The sequence below is a fragment of the Pseudorasbora parva genome, chromosome 21 (genome assembly GCF_024679245.1).
Source record: "Pseudorasbora parva isolate DD20220531a chromosome 21, ASM2467924v1, whole genome shotgun sequence".
Taxonomy (NCBI): Eukaryota; Metazoa; Chordata; class Actinopteri; order Cypriniformes; family Gobionidae; genus Pseudorasbora; species Pseudorasbora parva.
In genome coordinates this window covers 6,288,272-6,313,428 of record NC_090192.1, presented here as the reverse complement: position 1 = coordinate 6,313,428, position 25,157 = coordinate 6,288,272, and the positions used below count along the sequence as shown (strand labels likewise).

Sequence of the window (25,157 nt, the reverse complement as noted above, 5' to 3'; positions counted from 1 at the left end):
GTCCGTTAAGTCCACAAGACCGAAGAGTGTCCCATTCGTCATTTAAGCTTAAATTGCGGCTGCTATACGCCCTTTATGCATATTTCAGCTGAGCCCGTAAGTTCCCGCAAGAGGAAGATCGTGAGGGTTTAGTGTGCCATTTGGGACAGGGCCACTGGTTCACGTGTCATACACTCACATTTGAGCTTCTTCTTTTACTTTTAATGGCGGTTGGAAAAAACATTTGAAGGTGCATTCCACCTACTGCACAACACCAGCGTGACAGCTAATGTAAAATAAAGGATAGACGATACTGAACAGTTAAAAATTGCTTACTGGCCCCAATACTAATCCTTGGGATTGGCTTTGACATTTTAGTAACTTCATTCAGATGACCTTTTACAGTGATATTGACATATAAACATAATGTATTAGATATACCGTAGGTAGGCTAATACAATTGTAAACTTATATATAACATATATAACTTAATACTTATATATAACTTATCTGTATACTTTTTTAGTAATGCCAAGCTATAAAATATTTTATGGGGAAGAAAATTTAATAAAAACTGAAAAAATCATGGGGCCTTCAAAATATTGTTGTGGACAATGACTGGCTTTGAGTCAAAATGGTTGAGAACCCGTGTGATAAGAAAATAAACTATATGCACATAAATGCCATAATATATGAATAAGGTAATTCTTTAGTCCCATAGCACATATAAAAGTATCATTCATTTGAATCAGCAGTAAAACCTCCGTACCGGGAAATCTTCCAGAAATGTTACGCTCCCTGGTGAGTTGATGTCCTCCGGGGGATCCCATGAGCTCTGACCCGACACCGAGTTAAAGAAGTAATGCCTGCCAGTATTCTCATCCAGAACCTTCTCCCAGTCCGAGCTCCATCTCTGAGAAGGGGGTATGGGCGAGCAGGTGGGAGATTGGGGGAATGAGGGAGGGGAACGGGCCTCTTCCGTAGCTACTGGTAAATCCATGGAGAAGCTGAGTGGATAATCCCAGGTGCTCCGGCCCGTGGAGGGATGGTAGTAGTACTCTTTCCCGCTCTGGTCGTCAGTATGGACCTCCCATCCTGCAGAGTCCAAAAGGAGGGTATCGGGAGGGTGCAGGAAGTTCTGTAATGGAGAAGCAACGGGACTGGAGGATTCAATGGTAGACCGACGCACGCGGGGGATATTTACATACACCGCTGTGAGAGCGCTGTCATCCTCTACCTGATGGACAAAAAGGAGGAACATTGCTTAGCAAAGCTAAAATGAAGAGACTAGAATGGCAGCTGACAAATGTCTTTTTGGATTAAGATTTTAGCTTAATATATATATATATATATATATATATATATATATATATATATATATATATATATATATATATATATATATATATATATATATATATATATATATATATATATATAAATAAATAAATATATATATATATATATATATATATATATATATATATATATATATATATATATATATATATATATCATTAAGAACTTGACATAAATACAAATTACACAACAACATTACAAATAAATAACTAAAACGTATTATAAAAAATGCAATTCAAAATATGAGCAAAAAACTATAATAGTACAGTTTTTGCTATAAATTGTTTATACTGTCATACAACAGCCAACACAAAATATGATTGAAATATTATATGGAAAATATTACATTTTTGATAGGCTGACAGCAGAAATATTGTTTAAGCCCAGTGTATAAAGTGAGAAATATTATAATCTAGAATAGATCATTTTATTTTATTTACAAATAATGTAACTAAACAATGAATGTACTGAAGACAAAACATTTTTTTGTGTGCAAAAGATAGTAAATCTAAAAGTCAACAGAAGCCACTGAAGATATGATCATGAAATATGATATAAATAGTGTGCATTTGGCTGAAGACATGCATGTGTAACTTGATCCACTTGACCTTTTGCAGTGATACTGACCTTATGTAAACTAGTGATTGTGTGATGTCACAAATGTTTATACAAAGACCAGAACAAACACTGGACGGAGCGTCTGCTTTCACACCCTCCTCCCACAATCCTCCCTTATGCAAAATGTACCATGCACCAGCGTGAAGCTCAGCTCGAGGGACTCTCCACACCACCAGATAGAAAAACTACCGTAAACAAAATGCTCCCTAACCTGAGTAACTTTTAACGCCCATGCCACTGTTGACTGCCCTCTGGAAATGCATCGATGTTCAAGATAATAAAGTGATTTTGATTAATGCATTATGTGCCAGTTACAGAAAGAGTGCACTTCCTGTGCACGCTGATCTCAGGAAACAGAACAAGGGTTGACAGCTGTAAAGAACAAACCACAACCAGACATTTTTTATCTTTATTGTTTGTCCTATTTAGATGGCCAAAGCCCCACCAGATAAACCTCACATGGTCTTGATTAAAGAATGGAGCATGTTTAATCCCAGAGATGTTCTGTTTATCAATGACAGGGGCTTTTTACTCGAGTTTTTGATCGTCAGTGTTTGTGATATGCAGTGCTGCGGCTGTGATGGACGCTGAGGTGTTTTTTTTTTGACCAACGGTTGGTTATAGATAGCTGAAGTATGTGACTTTTTCCTGTTTGCCTTCCCTTGTGAAAAGTACACTTTAGCATACTTTTAAAATGGATATAATACCCTTAAATGAGTACAGGATGTAATGTTTTCAGACACTATATTACATGTTATTTGCAGTTAAATAAAAATATAGTAGTTACATTTATTTTAAATGCAATTAGCTTTACCATTTTTCTTAAAGGGTTATTAGTTCACCCAAAAATGAAATTTATTTCATTAATGACTCACCCTAATGTCGTTCCACACCCATAAGACCTCCGTTCATCTTCAGAACACGGTTTAAGATATTTTATACATTTAGTCCGAGTGTATGCACACTATACTGTCCAGAAAGCTAATAAAAACATCATCAAAGTAGTCCATATGAGACATCAGTTAGTTAATTAGAATCTCTTGAAACATTTTGGTCCAAAAATTACAAAAACTACGACTTTATTCAGCATTGTCTTCTCTTCCATGTTTGTATTTAATCCTCAAATAAAGAATCGAACGGTTGTGAATCAGCCGATTGATTCATGATTCGGATCGCGTGCACTGTAAAAAATTATTTAGAAAAAAAGTTACCTGGTTGCCTTAAAATTTTCATTGAAGAGTTCATTGTAAATAAAAAAAATGTATTTAATACAATGAACATTTTTTGAGATTTGACAACCTTTATTAAAATATTATTAAAAGATTTTGTAAACATATTGGGTAATTGTGTGTGCTTTATTTCTGATGACGCAGTTAAACATGATTTATCATTTTTTATGTGGTTCAGATACAATAATATTTTGAGTTTCTATTAATTAAACAAATTTCCTACATTGTATCAACTCAAATTTTACATTACAATGAACTCAAAATTTTAAGGCAACCAGGTTACTTACTTTTTTAAGTTAAACCAACAAAAACCAACAATTGTTTTTACAGTGTAAAATCACGTGACATTGGCAATCCGAATTATTGATCGATTCACTGATTCATAACCGTTTGAATCTTTATTTGAGGATTGAAAACAAACAAGGAAGAGAAGACAATGCAGAATAAAGTCGTAGTTTTTGTTATTTTTGGACCAAAATGTATTTTCAATGCTTTAAGAGATTCTAATGAACTAATTGATGTCACATTTGGACTATTTTGATGATGTTTTTATACCCTTTCTGGACATGGACATTCTGGTATAGTGTGCATAGACTGCATACGCTCTCGGACTAAATATAAAATATCTTAAACTGTGTTTTGAAGATGAACGGAGGTCTTACGGGTGTGGAACGGCATTAGGGTGAGTCATTAATGACATCAATTTGATTTTTGGGTGAACTAACCCTTTAAGTACATCTCTATATGTATTTTTATCATTCATTTATATTGTCTTTGTAATATGATGTAGGCTACTGCCAAATGTACTGGCAAACGTTTAATGGTACAGTAAAATACACTTTAATGTCTTTAGTATATAAGTCTATAAAATAAGTCTATAGTCTATACTTTATAATCAAACTATCATAATAGTTTAATCACTTCATCTGTTGACATAATGCTGGTGATTTGGAGAGCTGGAGGAAATATTTCTTCATCACTATGATCAGATGCTTTCTAAAAGGAAGTGTATGTAAGATTGTGGCCAAAACTGGTACTGCGATCACTTTCAAATGACTGTAGAGCGGTGTATCCCTCTCCCCCTCCCCCTGACTCCAGGTTGCCAGATCGGCTGCAGGATCAGCAGGAATGTTTGTAGATCTGCAGCTGTGGTAACTAGAGCAGATCTGGCAACCCGGATGCCGAAACACTACTGACTTCAAGCTTCAGGCCAAAACACAACATGTCAACATCAACATCAGTTGAGGGCTGCAACAACAACTTTATAATGACAGGATCCTGGCCAGACTACTGTAGTCAGTGATATAAGTATTTTAAATGAATGTGATTTCTTAATGTCTAGTGACATATCAGGGCCATTTTATAATTAATTGAAATACATTTCTTACATACAGATCCTTTAATTGCTGATTTCTCACCGTTGTCGTTTTTGTTGTGCAATAATTTTATTATTGAGGAAAGGTGCACACATTTACACATTCATCTAAACGTTGCTTTCAGTAGCGTGGATGTGTCTGAATGTTCGTTATCAGTATATTGCTGCAAAGGTATTTACAACTCTTTTACTTCAAAGTGAAGAAGAATGAAGACTAATACTATGATATCTGCAGGAATAGTATTTTAAAAACCTTTAAGATTTGAAGAACAGTACATAAGTGCAAATTCAATCATTTAAATGCACTTCTTTTTCATGAATGTGTTCAAAGGTCACTGACACTGTTCGGAAAGTTTTTTTAACACATTATTGTGTGGTTGCTAGGTGGTTACATTCTGGCTCAAGCCTCTATCAAGTCTGTGATATTATGGTCTCTAAGAGAAGTCTGTGAGATTTCAGCCCATTTTATTGTCTGCCACACCTGAAAATGAAAATGGTGAAAATGGCACACCTCTCCTCAACAAACAGCATGATTTGTGTCATTCGCATATGTAGCACAAGAGGCGCTGGAAGAGACACGTGCAGAAGTTTAGTAAATAGGGTTAGGGGTTTGTTCAAATGCACACTGGCATTGGAAATAGTAATAGTATTAATACAAATCATCAGGTATGTAGTGGAAAAATATTTAAAAATGACAAAAAGTTCCTTCATCCACCAATGCTCAACAGAGATTGCTAAATATTTTTTTCACAACCCAGTACATGATACAGAAAAACACATGAAGTTCCCTGTGCATGCAGGTGGAGTGAAGATGGCTCTGGAATAGATGACTATATACAGTACTGAGCTCACCTTCAGCCTCGAGAGAGGCCTGTACGAGGACACACCTCTCCTGAAAAATGTCTGTTAGAGAGAGAGACAGAAATAAAGAGAAAAACAAAACAGAAAAGGGAACAGAAGAGTAACAATCGAAGCACAACAACGGAAATAAAATCTAGCCAGCCACCATGTCATACCCTTGGTCTATATATACCCAGCCTTGGTGCAGACCTAGTCTGAATCAGCCACAACTGCCAACATGCATCAACTGACAGGAAACAGGTTTATTATTATAATGATCACAAAAAATAGCCACACAAATACGTCCACCACAAACAACACCCGATTATTTTGAGCAATGAGAATCGAGAGTTAAAGATAGATAGATAGATAGATAGTTCGTCTAAAAATGAAACTTCTGTCAGAAGATTACAGCCACCAACATAAACAATTGACTTTCTTTTTCTGTGAAATAAAAAAAGAAGAAATGTACTGGTCAATCTTTTTCGTGTTATGAAAGTGAATGGGGATCTGGGTTGTTAAAGCAATAGTTCAACTAAAAATGAAAATTAGCCCATGATTTACTCCCCCTCAAGCCATCCTAGGTATATATGCCATTCTTCTTTCAGACAAACAAAATCTGAGTTATATTTAAAATGCCCTGGCTCTTCCAAGCTTCATAATGGCAGTGAATGGATGGTTCTGTTTTGAAGTCCATAAAAGTGCATCTATCCATCATATAACTGCTCCGCACGGCTCCGGGGGGTTAATAAAGGCCTTCTGAAGCGAAGTGATGCGTTTGATGCGTAAGAAAAATATCCATATTTAAAACTTTACTAACTGTAATCTCTAACTGTAATCTCAGTATATGACGTACGTAGGACACAAGCGTAGCACAAGTTCCGGTGAAGAACGCGGAAATGCAGAGGATAGAGCAAAACAAAACTTGGTTCTGGTGAGAACTAGCATATTCTCACCGGAGCGTCCTACGTCATACGCTCATGGACGTGCATACGACACTTAGCGGAAGTTAGAGATTACAGTTTGTAAAGTTTTAAGTATGGATATTTTTCATACACAAACGCATCGCTTCGCGTCAGAAGGCCTTTATTAACCCCCTGGAGTCATGTGGATAACAGCCATTCACTGTTATAATAAAGCGTGGAAGAGCCAGTCATTTTTTAATAGAACTCAGATTTTATTAATCTGAAAGAAGAATGTCATTTACACCTAGGATGGCTTGAGAGGGAGTAAATCATGGGATAATTTTCATTTTTGGGTAAACTAACCCTTTAAGCATTGAATATTTAAGTTTTCAGCTTTGTGTTATAAAGTCTTCATTAGGGGTGGGAATCACAGGGTACCTCACAATACGATATCATACACAGGTTACGATACCGTTAATATCTCGAAACAGCAATTCTGCGATAATGAATTATCACAATATCGGTCTAACCATGAAAACAAAACGCCTGTGAAAATGTTAAGTGCAGGTTTTTCCAATCTTTGGACTTAAATGTGGCTGGGGGATCTATTCTTTTACTCACACTGCTGTCCGCCATCCTGTTAAAAAACTACTTTTCTTAGGCTAGTTAACTTATGTTCCCTCATTCATGTGTTGATCGCCACAAGAGTGACTTCTTTCATTAATTAAAATATTGATATTTGGATTCTCATATCGCACAAAGAAGGACAACGATAAATTGCTCTATAGATATTTTTTCCCACCCCAACTCTTCATTATTAATGAAGGTGGCATTAAACACAAATGGCGATCACATTTTCTTCTCACTTATACACTACTGGTCGACAGTTCGGAATAATTAAGAATTTTTGTTTTTGAACAGACTCTAATGCTCACTCAGGCCGCTTTTATTTGATCAAAAACAATACATACAAGTAATATTGTGAAATATTATTACAATTTATAAAGAACTGTTTTCTATTTTTATATATTTTAAAATGTCATATATTCCTGTGATCAAGAGTCATTACTCCAGTCTTCAGTGTCACATGATCCTTCAGAAATATTTCTAATATGATTTGCTGCTTATGAAACGTTTCTTATTATTATCAATGTTAAAAACTTTTTTTGTGGAAACTGTGATACACTGCCATTCAAACCTTGGGGTAAGATAAAACATAAATAAAGGGAATAAATCAATACTATTACTCAGAAAGAACACTTTAAATTGATCAAAAGTGACAGTAAAGACATAGTTTATAAATAAATAAATATATATTTTTTTAACTTTCTGTTCAGAAAAGAATCTTGCAAAAAACACTAAAAATATTAGTCTGAAGCAAAAAAATAATAATAATTTTTTCCACAACATTGATAATAAGAAGAAGAACCATTACTTGAGCACAATATCAGTTTTGATTCAATAAATTCCCAATTTTGTTCACTATAATTGATTGAATCATTGAATTGTAATCTGCTGTAGCTGTCGAATCTCATTTGAGCTTCTGCATATTCAAACTTGTCACAAACAGTCCCGTGACATTCAGTAGTAACATCAATATCATATTGTCAATATTGTCGTGCAGTTTTGTAATAATAAGGGAGAAAGGAAATGATAAGATGATTTTCATTTCTGGCTGAACTATCCCTTTAAAACATCTTAAAGCAAAGGGAGTGATGAAATCCCCAGCCTTAAATGTATGCCATCCTTTTGTGAGATAAATTTAGATGATCTGAATGCGCTGGCCAACAGAGACAGCCATACAACCTGTATAGTCATTGTAGAAGTAGGCTAACTGAGTGCAAAAGAGAAAGAAGCAATGGATGTTTAGGGAGAAGCTGTCTGGCACTGGCACACACACATTAGGTAGTTTATCACATACAACATTTATGGACGATGCAGACTGAACAATTAAACAAAGCTTCCTTTTTCCGGTCAGAGATGCTAAAAGTTAGTGCCTTGCAGCTGTTCTGTTTTTTAAAGTTTTACAGAGTTGGACAACTTTACAGTGACAAACACTTGACCCGATGATTGTTAACAAGTACATTTGCTATATTTGTAGGGAGTGTCTCAACAGGAAGACACCACATCCTATCTGAGAACAACAGAAACATGCTTGTGCACAAAATCCAATTAATGCGCCACGTTACTTGCTGACATGTTAACGCGAAATGCTCATGTATAAACACCACACAAAGTGTAATATATTGAACAATCATGCCAATTTATAACTTTACACATATCAACTCATATCAAAATGACCACAAAGTGTCAGTAACAGCACTTCCGTGCCCAGAAACCCCGTCTGAAGGGGTTGTGGACATACCTGCGTGTTCACAGAGAGGGGCATTGCGCTTCTGGGCCGGTGGTTGGACCGGATCTTAGAGTAATAATCCACCATGTCTTTGTTCCGATCAGTCAGCACGGCCATACAGCTGATCAGACGACAGTCAAAATCCAAGTTATCCAATAGCGAGCATCATGGTAAACAGGCTGAGCTGTACACTCTCTCTCTGACACACACACACACACACACACTCATGCAGACATACACACCCTCTGCGTCTGCAGCCGATGTCAACTAATGAACATCTGTCTTGAAGCGCTACTCTGCAAGAGTGAAAGGGGGAGGGGGCAAATAAACAGAACAGACGGATGGAGAGAGATGGAGGCAGGTTTGAGGAGTGCTGTGAATAAATGATGGATATATCATACCGGCTGAAACACATGAATACATGATATGAAGATCTGGAAAGAGAGATCTGCTACTTTTACAAACATAACAAAGTTAAGTGTCTAAGTTCCTCTTTTTCCTCATCGAAACAGAACCAGTCTCTAAAACTCATTGACCTGAGCACATTTCCTCAATTTCCTCACATTTTGATGTAACACCTCTGACAGCCGAAAAATGATGCTTGCATCCAGGCATAGCAAACTAGCGCCGTTCTTGTCTGCAACATCCACTTTTCATATTATTTTTAATTCTCAGTGGATAAATTCAAGTCTCACGCTGTTATTATTCTTGTTGAATATCCTCTTTTAAATATCAATTTGTGTCAGTCAACTTTCTCCAGAAATTTAAATAGACACAATTGTTGGAAATTCAGTAGCAAAATAAGGGGCGGGGTTTAAGGGGACTAAACGATTTGAGAGAACGTATTTAACTCATTTAGCTAAGAAGATTTAGCTAATTCTTTGGAAGTCAAAAAAGAAAAATTCCATGGATAGCATTCAGAAAAAGATTTACATTTTAATTTAAAGGCACACTATGTAGTTTTTCACCACTAGAGGTCGCCTAATAAAAACAAAGGAGTAGCTTGAGATTGAGCGTGAATCATGGGAGTTGTTGTCTTCGCCTCACGGTCGGTGGAAAATAATTATGTTGATGGATGAGATTATTCACGTTACTGTAGTTTGGAGCAGAGCAGGCCCGAGTGTTGTGGGGCTGAACGAGGTCGCTGAAGTGATGACGAACGTGACACACGGCTCGACAACAGCAGAACTTTTATTTTGCCACAGTCGCTGCTTCCGCTTCTTCTGCTCATGCTTATGTGGGATAACGCAGCTGTAACGGTGTAGCTCAGGCAGGAAGACAAGGACAGCGATATACGTTGCTCAGGCGACGTTTACTGAAGAAAGGTTTAATATCCATACAAACACAATCCAGAACAAGCTCTTAGGTTCGTGTACCTTCAGATAATTAGTTTTCCTTTTTGTCTTCTAAACGGAAAAACGAAGAAAGCATTCATTTATTACATATTCGACACTCCCTGTAAGAATAAATAAACAAATTTCGAGTTGTTTTCTTTATATTTTTATTTTTGTTTTAATCACACTTTGTTCTAATCCGTCAAATGGAAAATCAATAAAACCAAAATGGATAAACAGCTTGAATATTCGATCTCAACATGGGTGGAATAAAGCGCCCCTTTCTGCTGATTGGTCAAACAAAGATCAAGCGGTCTTCAGCTCTTAGCTCTGCGCATTGCGCAACAGTATAGTATCTGTCCGATACATTTGTACAGATTATTAACAGAGTTTATTCCAACTACATTTAATTTCGTTCTCATCAAACAGCCAGACTAATAAATGGCTCACAACTAGGGCTGGGCAAAAAAAATCGATTTTTCGATTAGTCGTTTTTTAAAATCTGGTCGATTCAGAATCGATTCTCAAAGGCCACAAACCGATTTTTCCCCCCATATTTATTTCCGCTAACATTGAACATAAGATTAGCGTAAATCGAATTACTAGTCTTCTCCACTAGATGTCACCCATTTGCCTTGCGTGATCTTACAAAGGAGCAAGAGGCGCACATCATTTATCCATTCAGTGTTTAAATGGCAGCTTCCGGTGCATTGTCGCCTTTATAAGGCTGTGGTGAAATACTGTAGTAATACTAAAAATCAGCGGAACCATTTGATGTGACAACATACACACAGCCGAGCACACACACACACACACACACACACACACACACATGATCACACAACCGCTAAAAATAGATCACATACACACGAATGCTTGCCTTGCATTAGGATCAAAATTGAGCAGTCAATTAAGCACATAAGTTAGCCATTACAGACATATTCAAATTATAGTCCATATACAGTGCAGGATCAATAATTCAAACCCTAATAGCTTATATTATAAACAGATTTTCTCAAATAATAGTAAGTCCACAGTCAACTTAAGTCAGCATGTTAAGGTATTGTTGTCCGTTACCACGTCAACTACTCCAGGAATTAACCATAGACTGTAAAAAAATAATGAACGCATTTCTAGCATATGAAAAGTAAATGCACACATGACGAGCGGCAAAATCGCAAGAAAAGCTTGTCGTGCACTGAAAATTGCTAAAAAAAAATCATCCAATATACTTTTTATGTTTTAGAATAAATATATCAATATCCATAAAATGCTTCTTAGATAAAAAATTTTTAGAATTAAGTTGCATCAAAGTTGTATTTAACAATTGTATGGATTTGAAATATAGAGATGCGTTCTGTTTTAATGTAGGCTACTCGTGTACCTAAAATAAAAAGTTTAATACACAGGTTTGTGGCATTTCATTTCTTTTTAATTACCCATTTATGTTCACTGTTCTTTTTTATAAATACCTATAGTATTTGTATTAAATCTATATTCATTTGAGTTGAATCGAGAATCCAAAATCGAATCGAAATCGAATCGAGAATCGAAATCGAATCGATTTGAGGGCTTGTGAATCGAAATCGAATCGATTTGAGGGCTTGTGAATCGAAATCGAATCGAATTGGAACATCTGAATCGATACCCAGCCCTACTCACAACCCATACCAGGGCAGAGCCTAGACAGAGCTTTCACATTTGTGTACAGAGAAATACAAATTTATAGCTAGTAATAAATATTAATTTTCGTGGCATCTGCTCTCACAACTACTCGTATTTGGCACACTGCTGTTTTATTTAGCTGACCAACTCTAAAAATCTCAGCTGGAGCGACGCAACGCACTGGACAGAACAGAGAGAATGTATCAGACATTTCATCTGGGTCTATATAGCCTAGAAATCTAGACGCACCCTAGTGGCAGCAAATCTGTCCGTATCCTGCTTAAAATGGGTTATTTCTCTGTATTTAAACATTCTTGGAAACATCGGGGATAAAGTACACACGTCAACAAAATATATAACACTGTTCTACTGATTTGAAGATATTTTAATCCAAAAATCTTACATACTGTGCCTTTAATAATCACTTCAACATTAAATATAGACACAAGAGTAGCTCAACATATACAAGCCTCAGAAAGCTGGTAGACAGGTAAAACAACATGCATTTTACATGCCATGATGTGGTAGCACGATAAAGGTCAGAAGACAAAGCCACTGTGTTTGTTGTGACTTCTGATCAACAGTTCCACTGTGAATGTTTAAAGCAGGAAATATATTTGGGATACACAGGGGAATTACTCAACAATTGTTCATCCAAGCATAAGCTTTCGACAAACAAGAAAACTTCCTTGTGTGAAATAGAATCTGTATTTGCAAATTTTAAATAATGCTGTTTTCCCCGTCTGTGGTTGAGAGAAAAATAGCGATCCTAATGTAAGGATAATATCATGATCAGCCTTCAAACTCTGAAAGTGAGACAGGCTAGACATAAAAAGTTCCTGGAACAGTCCTAAACTAAAAACGCACAAGCCAGTATTAGGGATTACTATTCACAAAACGTTTTGTTATTCAAATCTTTAAAATAGCAGCCTACAGCTATATGCCCAGAATATCACCTGAGAGTTGAGTAACTAAAACAGAAAAACACCAAAGTGTAAAAGGATGTAATCATGCTTATAAGATACCCCTGACCTCAGCGAAAGCCCTTATACATTAAGTTCCTCCTGAACTTAGAACATATTAGCGGATTAGACACCAAAAATGAGCAGTTAATGTGTAACACAATGTCCTATGCTATGTATAGCACTCTGCAATTTCATTTTTTCACCCTGAGGGAAATCTTGCATTTGATTGACATCTGCTAAGAGTTCCTCTCCTTAAATATCAATGGCATGAATCCATTATGATTCAGAGCACGGGCCATACAGAAGAATGTGAACAACAGTCAAACCTTGTTTCAAACATACACACACACACACACAGTACAGGGGCTGTACACACATGGGATTACAACAGATACTATATTTGCAGTTAACACCAGGGCGTAGACAAAACTATAGAAATTAATGAAATCAGCTGTGGTTGCCAGTGGAACAAATACAGTAGGCACAAGTTTTACGGATTAAACCTAAATTTAGATTTAAAAAACACATACTTCATTAAATATATTATGTACTAAAGTACATTTTTGTACATTTATAATATTCTCAACCACCACAAAAAGAGAAAGGCACATCTGAAATCCACAAGCTGAGGTAAATACTATTATATTTAAACTCTACATGTCACACACAAACAGAAAAACCACCATGGGCAGACAATGCAATAAACATTAATATAACAACATAAGATGTAACATAAAATCCTAATGTGCAAAACTGATAACAAAAATACCTAAGAACAATGATGATAATTAAAAAAATGTTTTTTTACTTTTCACAGTAAATTATAAGTCACTTCCAGAAAACATCTGTTATTTGTATAATGATTTCAACAAAAAAATCGACACAATTCCTCAACCAGTGGCGTGAGTTCAGGGGTGGGACTATCTATTCGTTTGACCATTGGAAGACAGGGGGAGTGCTCTGGAAACCTGTTCGCACACAGTCATCATATTAATGACTGCGCACAGGAATGTGAAATGGACAGGTGTAACACGCTCTGCGTAATTATGAACATTTATGAATAATAGTTTTTGTGGCACTATTGTGCATCATGGCAGCAAAGTAAACAATTGTCTTTCTGAGTCAGCCTGACTGAATTTTATGCTATAAAAATTATCATAAATATGATGAAGTCAGAAATTGGACACAAACAGCCTCTCAAGCAGTATTTATAATTGGAACAATCAACGATAATTTTGATACCTGAGTTGGACAGGCCATAAAATTTAAACATGGTAGAGGAAAAAAACTATTGCTGAAGTGACTGATAAGTTTGATTCATTTCCTCCACAACATCTACATTGCTTTCTAGGCAGCAAAATTCTCGTTTTCCCTTGTTTTTCCATTTTATATATGGAAATCCAATTTGTTTTGTACACATTTGTTCAGATTTCACATCAAACAGCATCTGATTCGAAATGCTGCTGAGACGACATAATATGGTGTGCAGCAGTATGTTAGAAACAAACATTGTTTCTGACTAACATACGGACTGCCAAGGAATTTGCAGCTATAATGAATTCAGAAAGAACTTATTGTAGGGTGCACAGAGGGGACAGCATGCTGCTGATTACTAAACTACTAAACCAAATTACATATCGACCAATGAAACTGAGGCTGCAGAATCTGCGGCTTGATCTCCTACCTAACTTTTCTTACACGCTCTCTCTCTCTCTCTCTCTCTCTCTCTCTCTCTCTCTCTCTCTCTCTCTCTCTCTCTCTCTCTCTCTCTCTCTCTCTCTCTCTCTCTCTCTCTCTCTCTCTCTCTTCTCTCTCACACACACACACACACAGAAGGGCCATTCAGGGGACCCAGCAGCAGCCCCTCTCTGTTACATCACCAATCATGGCCTGGAATCCTCGATTATCTCATTGAATACTAAAAGTCTGGGTTTGTGAGAGCTCCTAGCACATTGCTGCCATTATCTGCCCATCATTCACACTCAGGTCCTTTTCCTTCTCTCTCTCTCAAGAGATGTGTTGCGCACATTTACATACTGAAATTAAATGCAACAACCTTAACCAAACTCAACACTGTTTCAAGAAGCATCAGTGCTTTAATGAATTATGAACAAGTATGTTTGATCATTAAAAAAAAAACATCACTGCAAAATTGGCAAGCTGTTGCAATGCAGTTGTGTTCCGGATGGTTTCTAGGTGGTTTACTGGTAAGTCTTTGTGATATTCTGGTCACTCTTTCCGTGCAGATTTTTATTTTGGTTTTATTATTGGGTTCAATGAGAATCTTAAGCCTGAAAACGGTACCATGTCTACTCTAAAAATGTGCTACAACAGTCTTGATGAAATAGTTTCACATCCTGTTCTGAGAGGAGAGTGGAAAATACTCACATGGGTGACTATATATGAGTGAGGTGACTCCAAGTTCAACATTAAACCTTACAATGGGTTCCCATTCCTTTGACCAATGAATTTCCATGACTTATCCAGTCTTTTCAAAGGATTTTATAAATAATAATTTCATACAATTCACAAAGGACACACATTTTAGCCAATTAAAAATGGCTGAGCATGACTAAACTATAGGCTATAGACTTTATATCATAGTGACCGTTAGACCAAAAGTTAAAAAAATTCATAATTACCTGATATTTCCAGACATTTAAGGTTTTCAAACCTCAATGGTTCTTGTGTGATGACATCGTGTCACAAAAGAGCCAATGAAGTTCAATATTACTGATTTGGCCTCTGAGAGTTCATAAGATGATCAACATTTTTAATTTAAATTGAGAATAAATAACTTTATTTCTACAATTCTTTCCTGAAACTTTTGGTCTCAAAAGCCAATCATATACATATCTTCTTTTGTGTTTCACAGCAGAAAGAAAATCATATTCTGCATCTGAATATGCCTACTTTTGTCAGGACCACTATCATCAAAGATGATTAACAATTAGCATAGAGTTCTGTTCTGGGCAAGAACTCCCTGCGCATCCATGCAGCCTATAGCGTGGATAAGAGCAGTGAGAGCAGCATTCATTTAATGTATTGCAGATATCAATATAATGTCAATATTTACTGTGCAAAAAATTCAGGAATTTAGTCTTATTCAAGGGGAGTCAGAATACCAGATCCTGACGGGAAGAGTGGAGGGATTGGGGATGGAGGAGGGTAAATGAGCTCTGGAGAAGGTGACAGCTGTAGATAATACTGAAGGAGCTTTTATGGATAACCTACTACTACTATTTTCTGAAGTGCGCAATAGACACTATCCCGTAAGGCCACGGGAGAGGAGTTAGGAGAATGGAAGTGAACCGACACAACTGACAACATGGCGGATGTAGTATGTCCAAATTTCATTCATACTACACACACTCACATATACTTTTTAACAACATGGGGCTGATTATATGTAACACACCAGTTCTTTTTAAGACTCCTGGTAAGTAAAAAAACACGCAACTCGCGTAACTCGGGTAATTGTTTCTGCTCTACGTGCAAGACATAATCATGAATATATTGTTTTTGACATAGCTTCACAATTTACAAATCATAGAGTGGACACTATAAGAGGAGGACATAAAAGAGTCTACAGTCCAGTCAATGCATTTGAAGGCTTGACACAGAATAAGAATAACACTGCACTTCTGTGCTGCATTTTGAATTTAATTCTCTAATAGCAAAGACCAAAACTTCCCCTATTCACACCAGAAATCCCACAGAATGTACAGACATCAAAAGAGAACTGAGAGCTCTTGAGTGCTTTCTTCTCACTTCACCTGTTGGGGAAGTTTAGGTACGTGTTTATTTATCCTTTTGAAACTTACTGTCAGTGAAATTGGTAATAATATAATATAATATAATATAATATAATATAATATAATATAATATAATATAATATAATATAATATAATATAATAATCAATGAATTGTGATTAATCGCATCCAAAATAAAAGTATGTGTTTGCATAATATGTGTACCACTGTGTATAATTATTATCTATATATAAATACACACATACATATTTAAGATTAATTTGTTATATTTATATATATATATATATATATATATATATATATATATATATATATATATATATATATATATATATATATATATATATATATATATATATATATAATAATACACTGTACACACACCTACAGTATATTATGTAAACACATACTTTTATTTTGGAAGCGATTAATCGTGATTAATCGAATATGACAGTACTAAATATAATATAATTAATCATTTAATATAATAATAATTATATATATATATATATATATATATATATATATATATATATATATATATATATATGTTTAATCAGATTTTTGTCATAAAACTGAACTGTGGTGTGAAAATTTTACAATTAACTTAAACAAATTAACGTAACAAATGGCTCATACACTAAACTATTTGCCTATTTTATTTGAATGAACACTTCTTTTAAAACGAATTGATCTGGTGTCTATATACTTGTATAATAATGTAATGAGTTGCCAGAGGAAATGTTGTGGAAATATGCATCATTAGAGAAATGGGCTGCAACACTGCGCTAAAATTAGACGTCCCACCTATAAAATGCCGTCCTAATTACTAAACGAAGCGCAAATACATTAATGAGCACATCAGTACTGACTAGCAAGAGCCGAAAGAATTAAACACTACAGGAGACACAACTCAGCAACAACAGCATAAATTAACAGCTAACTTTTTGCATTGGTAAAATCACGTCATTAATATTTATTTTATAATATGGGAATTTTGTAATTGCACCAGTGTTACTATTGCAAAGCACAAACACATTTTAAAGTTGGCATGAAACGGAAGTTGTGATAGTCTTTTCTTCTCTATTATGAAACGGCTTCTCAAGCAAAAAAAAAAAAAAGTTTGAGACTTGATTATGTCCATGGGGAATTGATGGATGGTTGTGGTTTGCTATTGGTCGATCTCATGTGAGTGACAGGTTGTCCCGCCCTCGCAAAAGAGATGTCACTGCTCGAGGGAGGGGAAGTTATTTTGATCAAAGATTGAGGGCTCGTGAATTTAAAAAACATTAATAATGTGCACAAATAAATAATTTATGATAAATACTGCAATATCTGTTCCTTAAGTAGGTTCAAGGTTCCAGATTCATTGACAAAAGCAATATCTCTGACTCTGTAAACTCGATTAGACACAAACAGACTTGCATCTCTTGTAATCCTAATCTACTCCACCTATGTTGCTCGCACTCATGCGTGAAGTTCCCGTCGTGCACATGCACAAGGATCTGGGGTCTTCCAGTGCACTGCGCTGTGTGAAATGCATTAGCATAAGCTGACCTACATATCCGGGACTGCAAACCAGCGCTACGCATTGTGCCCGCCGAACTGAATGGCACCTCAGCCATGCCACTGCTGAAACCACAATCACTATGGAAACCAAAACTTCACTGGCAGGCCTCCAGAGTTTCTTGTGCTGTCCCACCACACTAAAAGAGAAGACCGCACTTACAAACCTGCTGAAATGGACACTTCAGGGATTCATGCACAGAGAATTGCATTTAATGCAGCTATGAATTATCTAAGAGCAACACTGAGAGCTTGACTCAGTCATGACATTTGTTTTTGTAAATGGGACTTTTATATTTTAAAGGGTTAGTTCACCAAAAATTAAAATTTGCCCATGATTTACTCACCCTCAAGTCATCCTATATATGACATTCTTCTTTTATACAAATAAAATCTAAGTTAAATTAAAACTATCCTGGCTCTTCCAAGCTCTATAATGGCAGTGAATGGTTGTGTTATTTTTTAAGTCCATAAAAGTGTATCTATCATCATATAACAGCTCTACATAGCTCCAGGGGTTAATAAAGGCCTTCTGAAGCGAAGTGGTGCGTTTGTGTAAGAAAAATATATTTATATACTTTAAAGACTAAAATAACTGTAGCTTCTGGCGAGGGTGAGTAAATCATGGTCTAATTTTAATTTTTAGGTGAACTTACCCTTGACTAACTGACTAACCACTAACTGAAGAGTGCATTTGAACAAAGCATTTTAATGTAAACTTCACGTCATTGACCTGTATACCATGCTGAGCAGTACCATGCCTGTTCATTTTAAAGCATTGTTCTACCAACATACATCCAAGCATGGTACAATATCATAGCAAAAAAAAATGTTTTATTGTTTTTCTAACCCTAACCGTAGCAACCAACCAGGCTAAGAATAAAACTACAGTGTGGTGTGTGTCGCTGAAGTGAGGAAAAAATAATAATTTTGAGAATACAGTAGCCTATTTAAAAATATATGTAATGTAATTGAAATCTATAGGCAAGTACATGAAGTGCAATTGAAAGCAACACTTAAAAGTGTATTTTAGATGGTTTCTTTCCACAACTGTTTTTTTCAGCATTAGTTAATCGTTGTTAAGATTAGCTAATAATACAGCTGTCCGTGGTTTGTTCATGTTAGTTCACAGAGCATTAATAATGTTAACATGTTTAATGAAGTATTAGTACATGTTGAAATTAACATTAACAAAGATAAATACATCCTTTATAAGTGCAGGCCGTTATTAGTTCATGTTAACTAATGTGTATGTTGTAAAGTGTTACCCGTGTAGTGTCTCGTTCAGTGACGCTGGCGATAGTTTTATCCGTCAAATCACCTCAGTTCTGTCAGATTCCTCACTGCATCCCGACCGGAAGCGCAGGATTATTTTGCCATACCTCAGGTGTCTGCACAGGTGAAACCTTCCCGCCTTCGAACACTTAGATTACAAAAAACTGCAACTATATTCCAACCGAGAGCAACACTGATGTTTAGAATCCATCTTTTGTGTGCTTTAATAGTCACTCCGCAGGGAAACAGGTGTGATTGTGGGAGTGGTTGTAACCGCCTGGTACAGTAGTGTACCTCCCAGTGCCACTCATACTCATAAGGGTACTTGGCAGCAACTCACCTAACCTGTTGTGCTCTTCATTTGACTGATAGAATGGTTGAAAACCCCTTCCCCCTACACAGTCAAATCAGGCTTACGTTTGGACTCTCTTAAAAAAATAACTAACGTTAGGTAATTAATTATAAACTCTGTACCTACTTTACTAGATAAATAAAAGTTTTCCATACGCACCGCGTAGAGCGTTGTTTACCGGTGTGGTAGATGAAACGGGTGGAGAAGCCGGTTCGGTGCCGGTGAGGGGCAGCGGCTGCGGCCGTACACACAAAACAGACAAGCAAACCATTGACATGCAGATCACTTGGCAGCTAGGGAGCTCCAGAAATGGAGTCTGACTGGGCGTTTGATCAGGGTCGAAACGTTGCTAATAAATACAGTTCTGGGTAATTTACAGCTCTTCAAACGCAGAAATAACAGCTAGGCAATCATATTTGATCCCCACACCGTATTACGTGGCTGTTTGACTCTTCACAATTACAATTTCTTAATTTTACACCTTACGACCAGTTTAAAGAACTTTAATTTTACATATTACTACATAAGGAAAGTAATGCCCCAACCACACACACACACACAACAACAACAAGACTAGGCTCGTGAGGATGTAACTATAGCAACAGTAGTTCGCGAGCGGTTATGATTGGATGGAACTCTCCTACTACTTTTATTAGCCATTTACATACGTTTACATAATCTATAATAAGCAGGTCTATATTACAAAACTTATGACATGAGGAAAGTTTAACATTTCGTTGTTACAAAACTCGCAAGGCAGTTCTTGAGTGGTTAAACTTTCTTTAAATTATTAAAAAATTCGTAATGAGGTCGATATCACAAAACCTTCGTCACGTGCATGTTTTTAAGATAGTAGCCTAAATGATCATTACTTTCTGAAATGAAATCTTGGCTAAATCAACAGGCTAACGTTATGAATAGGCCTATCCACATTCTAGAATAGACATGTACTTCCCCCTCCGAGACAGAGCACCTGTTATAACCATAGGTTATAACACAGGCTAAAATAAAATAAATAACCATGCAAAGCATGACATATGAAATAATAGCCAGAAGTAGGCTAGTTAAACAATTGGAACATTTGAACATTTCAATTCATAATTTGATACAATGCATGAATGCAATCAGTACACTGCAATCATTGTGTATATTTTACATTGTACTTACATTTGAAAAATTACCTGCATCTGTAATTAATTTCTGTGTACATTTTTAATTACACTGTTAACACTTCCCTTACACCTAACCCTACCCTTAAACTTACCCATCCCACCACACCTGTCAACTTTACCCATAAACTTATCCATACCATTACACCTGATCTTATAATAATGTAAGATGATATTTAATTAAATTATGTATCTGTATTTCAATCAAATAGCCTATAAGGCTTCGGTCCAGTAAATGTTCATCTTAAAATATTACTAAAAATGTAAAATTATTCTTACAGGTACATTTACTTTACATGTATGACCTGAAGGGACATTTTAAAGCCCTTTATTTATTAAATGTAAGAACTATAAATCAGATGGTAAAACAGAATTTTCAACAAAGTTTTGATTTAAAAAAAATCTTTTTAAATTTAGATGCCTTAGATTAGAAATGCATGTAGCTTTTAAAATAGGACAGTACACTTTATAGAGTTGCTGTGTAAGCATTAATGTATTTACAAGTCATTACTTTTTAATTTGACTTAAAATACAATAACGTAGGCTATTTAGCTCCATGTTAGCATTAATTGAAGTGAATATTGTTTATACAGAGCAAAAGTTCTTATCAATCTTATCAATGTAACGCAGATACTTCTATTGTTGCTTTAATGCTTCATTTGACCAAGATTTTGATACCAGAGACATCAGCACTTCCCTTTGGTTTCGTTTTGTGTAGGCCCAGGTGCTAATTTGTATACAGCACCCCCGTGTGGTCAAGAAGAGCAGCTAAATCATCCAGATTGTGAGCCATTCAAATCGGTGAGTATACTTAAGTATGCAGGGTCATCAATTTTATAATGAATGAATAGGCTATACCTTAGCCTTTGTTATTGGATAATATTACTGTTGTTACAAAAATATTTGGAGAATATAATTCAAATAGAAAATTGCTTTGCTACACATTCAGAATTACTGTTTTATGTACTGGTAAAAAACAAAGCTTCACTTTGCACATGGAGAAGTATTACTTACCTGAGGCTTATCTGGTGGACCAGGGCTTGGGACTGTGGAACTCTGTGTCTTTACTGTCATATCATCGTCTGGTTCTCTCACCGTATCTATACTCTCATACACATTATTGTCTTTATCCATGAGGTTCCACATTTCTTCACTCCAGCCAGCTCTAATGAGCATTTTAATATCTTGATCCAGGGAATTTGAGTCCACCCGAGGCCTCTCTGTTGACTCTTTTGGATTCACATTTGATTTTATCTCCAGTTCTGAGGATTGATCTGCGTTATCTGTAAAAGCGGGTGGCAGTACGAAAGAGGGTGATGTTTCCCCATTAGATGGAGAACCAGGGCTGACAGAAACATTGTCATAAATCTGGAGTTCAGGCACAGGACCGGCCTCTGCCTCCACCTTTATGGGATCTGGATCCAAACCCTTCAGTTTAAAGAATTCCTTTGGAATAATATATGTCGATATTCTATGGCCGTCTTTCTCTGTGTCTAGTTTTATGGAGTCAGGGACTCGAAGCGTGACCTCAGCTGGCTTGATGTTGGCGGGAAGGCTATCAGGAGCCGTCTCAGAGCTGGACTTGAGGGGTTGGCATCCACTAAACTCTTCTGGGGGGTCCAGTGGAGTTTGGTTGGTCTCTGGTGGGAGCTCGGTCACATACGTAGCTGGGATGAAAAAAGGCTTTTCTGTCTCATGCCTCCGAACGTGCCACCAGGTTTCATTGGTCTTGGCTACCAGGGTGTAGTGCTCGTTGGGTTTGATGGACACCATTCTGCCATCTCGAGCAGTGTAATTGTATTCAAATTTCACCAGAACCTGCTGTGAAAGGGACATAGTGACCCACGTCTGCAGATCCCAAACCTGTTAAGTGGCTGGTGTTTGGTGCAAACAGGAATCAAGGTTCACATATAGTCATCATGAGATCTAGAGATAAAAGAGAAAGAAAAAAAACAACAATAGGTCATTTGTTTGAAATAACTTGACATATAAAAAATAGGGTAAGAATATGGAAAATAAAACATACACAAAGCAAAACTTTACTTACAGATTTACTAGGAACAAGAAAATAAAAACATCTAAACAAAATGAATAATATATTTACTTGGAACAAAAAAAATATCAAAATCAAAACAAACATTTACTAACAGGTTTACTACAGAATAAAGAATAAAAAATAAAAAAACAAATAAAAAATATTTACTGAAAAATTTACTATAGAATAAAGAATAAAAACAAACAAAAAATAAACAAAAACAAATATTTACTAACAGATTTACTAGGAACAAGAAAATAAACACAAAACAAACATATTTTTTTCAAACAAAAAAACTTTACCAACAGATTTACTAGGAACAAGAAAACAAAAAGAAAATAAAAAACACTATAGGCAAAACTTAACAGATTGTCTAGCAACAAAAATAAAATAAAAATCAAAACAAAACAAAACAAACTTTTTTTTTTCAAACAAAAAAACTTTACCAACAGATTTACTAGGAACACGAATAAAAATTAAAAAATTCTAAACAAAACTCTACTAATAGATTTACAGAATATACAGCTCTGGAAAAGAATTAAGAGACCACTTAACATTGATTAAAAAAACAAAAAACATACATGAAATATACAGATGTAAAGAATACAAAACACTAAACTTTAGGTGCTCTTTTATTTTGGGCCAGATAGTAACAACCTGGCAAACACCCAATACACCAAACACCTCAGCAACCACATATCAATGCCCTAGTTACCACCTACACAATTCTAATTAATGATAATTATTAGCCAAAGTTACACAAAAAAAATTTTGTTGTAAAAAAACCCCACAAAAAACAAAACAAAAAAAGTGAATTAATTCCTGTTTATAAAGGTTTTTGCACACAACAAGTATTCTCGTCGCTTCATAACATTAAGGTTGAACTCCTGGAGTCAGATGGGCTATTTTAATGACATCTGTAACACCTTTCTGGAAAGTGTTCATAACATTGCTGTCTATGGGGGGGTCAGAGAGCTCTCAGATTTCATCAGAAATATCTTCATTTGCGTTACGAAGATGAACGAAGGTCTTACGGGTTTGGAACAACTAACCCTTTAAATAAAACCCTTTAGATAAATTAAATCATTTTCACTGAGGTTTAGGCCTATACATGCAAAATTGCAAGAAAACTAGGGTTCTTTTAGAGTTACTCTGATATCCTACTTTATACTCTCTCTCTCTCTCTCTCACACACACACACACACACACACACACACACACACACACACACACACACACACACACAAACACACGTTTGTTTTTGTGACATATGGGGACATTCCATAGGCGCAATGGTTTTTATACTGTACAAACCGTATTTTCTATCCCCTTACACTGTCCCTACCCCTAAACCTACCCATCACAGGAAACATTCTGCATTTTTACTTTCTAAAAAAATCGGCCAATGTCCTAATATTTCACCCTCTCCTTGTAATACCTATGTCATACCTATGACGTTATACACATTTGTGTCCTCATATGTCACAAAAACATGCCCACACACACACACACACACACACACACACACACACACACACACACACACACACACACACACACACACACACACACACACACACACACATAAACACACACATAAACACACACACACACACTAGAGGTTTATAAAATACACTGTTTGTTTATTAGGCTAAAACAAAAGCCTTTCTTACGAAGTGGAACAAAATCTTTGTGAAACAGAGGAATGCAGATAAACCAGGAGAACGACAGGTGTGTCAGAGTGAACGATGAGAGAAACCGGTCATGACTGTCTCAAAACGGAATATTTACATTGAAGATTATTCTCTACTGTAACAAAACTAGAGAGCAGAGAACAAGTGATGAAGTGATGCAGGCAGAGAGAGAGAGCGAGAGAGAGAGAGAGAGAGAGAGAGAGAGAGAGAGAGAGAGAGAGAGAGAGAGAGAGAGAGAGAGAGAGAGAGAGAGAGAGAGAGAGAGAGAGAGAGAGAGAGACTGGGGTAAAAGTTCGGCCCATCTGGCCCACAAATTCCCCTGTCAATGTTTTTGCTAGGGTTAGGGCCTTAAATTGGACTAAATAAAGGATTAAATAAAACAGAACAAATAATGATAGCTATCATTGAATTTAATGCAAATGCAGTTAACAAACATAGGCCTAAGATGCATTTGAGCAAAGGTGCCTTAAAAATACATTACTGGTGTGCATCTTTAGACAAAACAATGGCACTGACATATTTTAAAATCTCTCAGTGCAAGTTTAAACAGCTCAAACTTGCATCTTAGTCTGGGACTTAAGCATTGTCATTGTATGCAAGCATTTATTCACCCATATGTACTTCCAAACTTGTAGCCTACAACTTTCCCTATTCTATGAAACACAAAAGA

General features: G+C 36.0%; 1 protein-coding gene across 1 annotated transcript in view; it reads right to left on the bottom strand.

Moving 5' to 3' along the window:
- Positions 1-25,157, bottom strand: part of arhgap27 (Rho GTPase activating protein 27) — a 45,907-nt gene that overhangs the window by 19,435 nt on the left and 1,315 nt on the right. The window contains exons 2-3 of the mRNA XM_067429430.1: positions 21,773-22,684; positions 749-1,216 (exon numbers count right to left, since the gene is read on the bottom strand). Coding sequence (XP_067285531.1) covers positions 749-1,216; positions 21,773-22,594 — 1,290 coding nt within the window. The 5' untranslated portion in view covers positions 22,595-22,684. The remainder of the gene's footprint in view (positions 1-748; positions 1,217-21,772; positions 22,685-25,157) is intronic.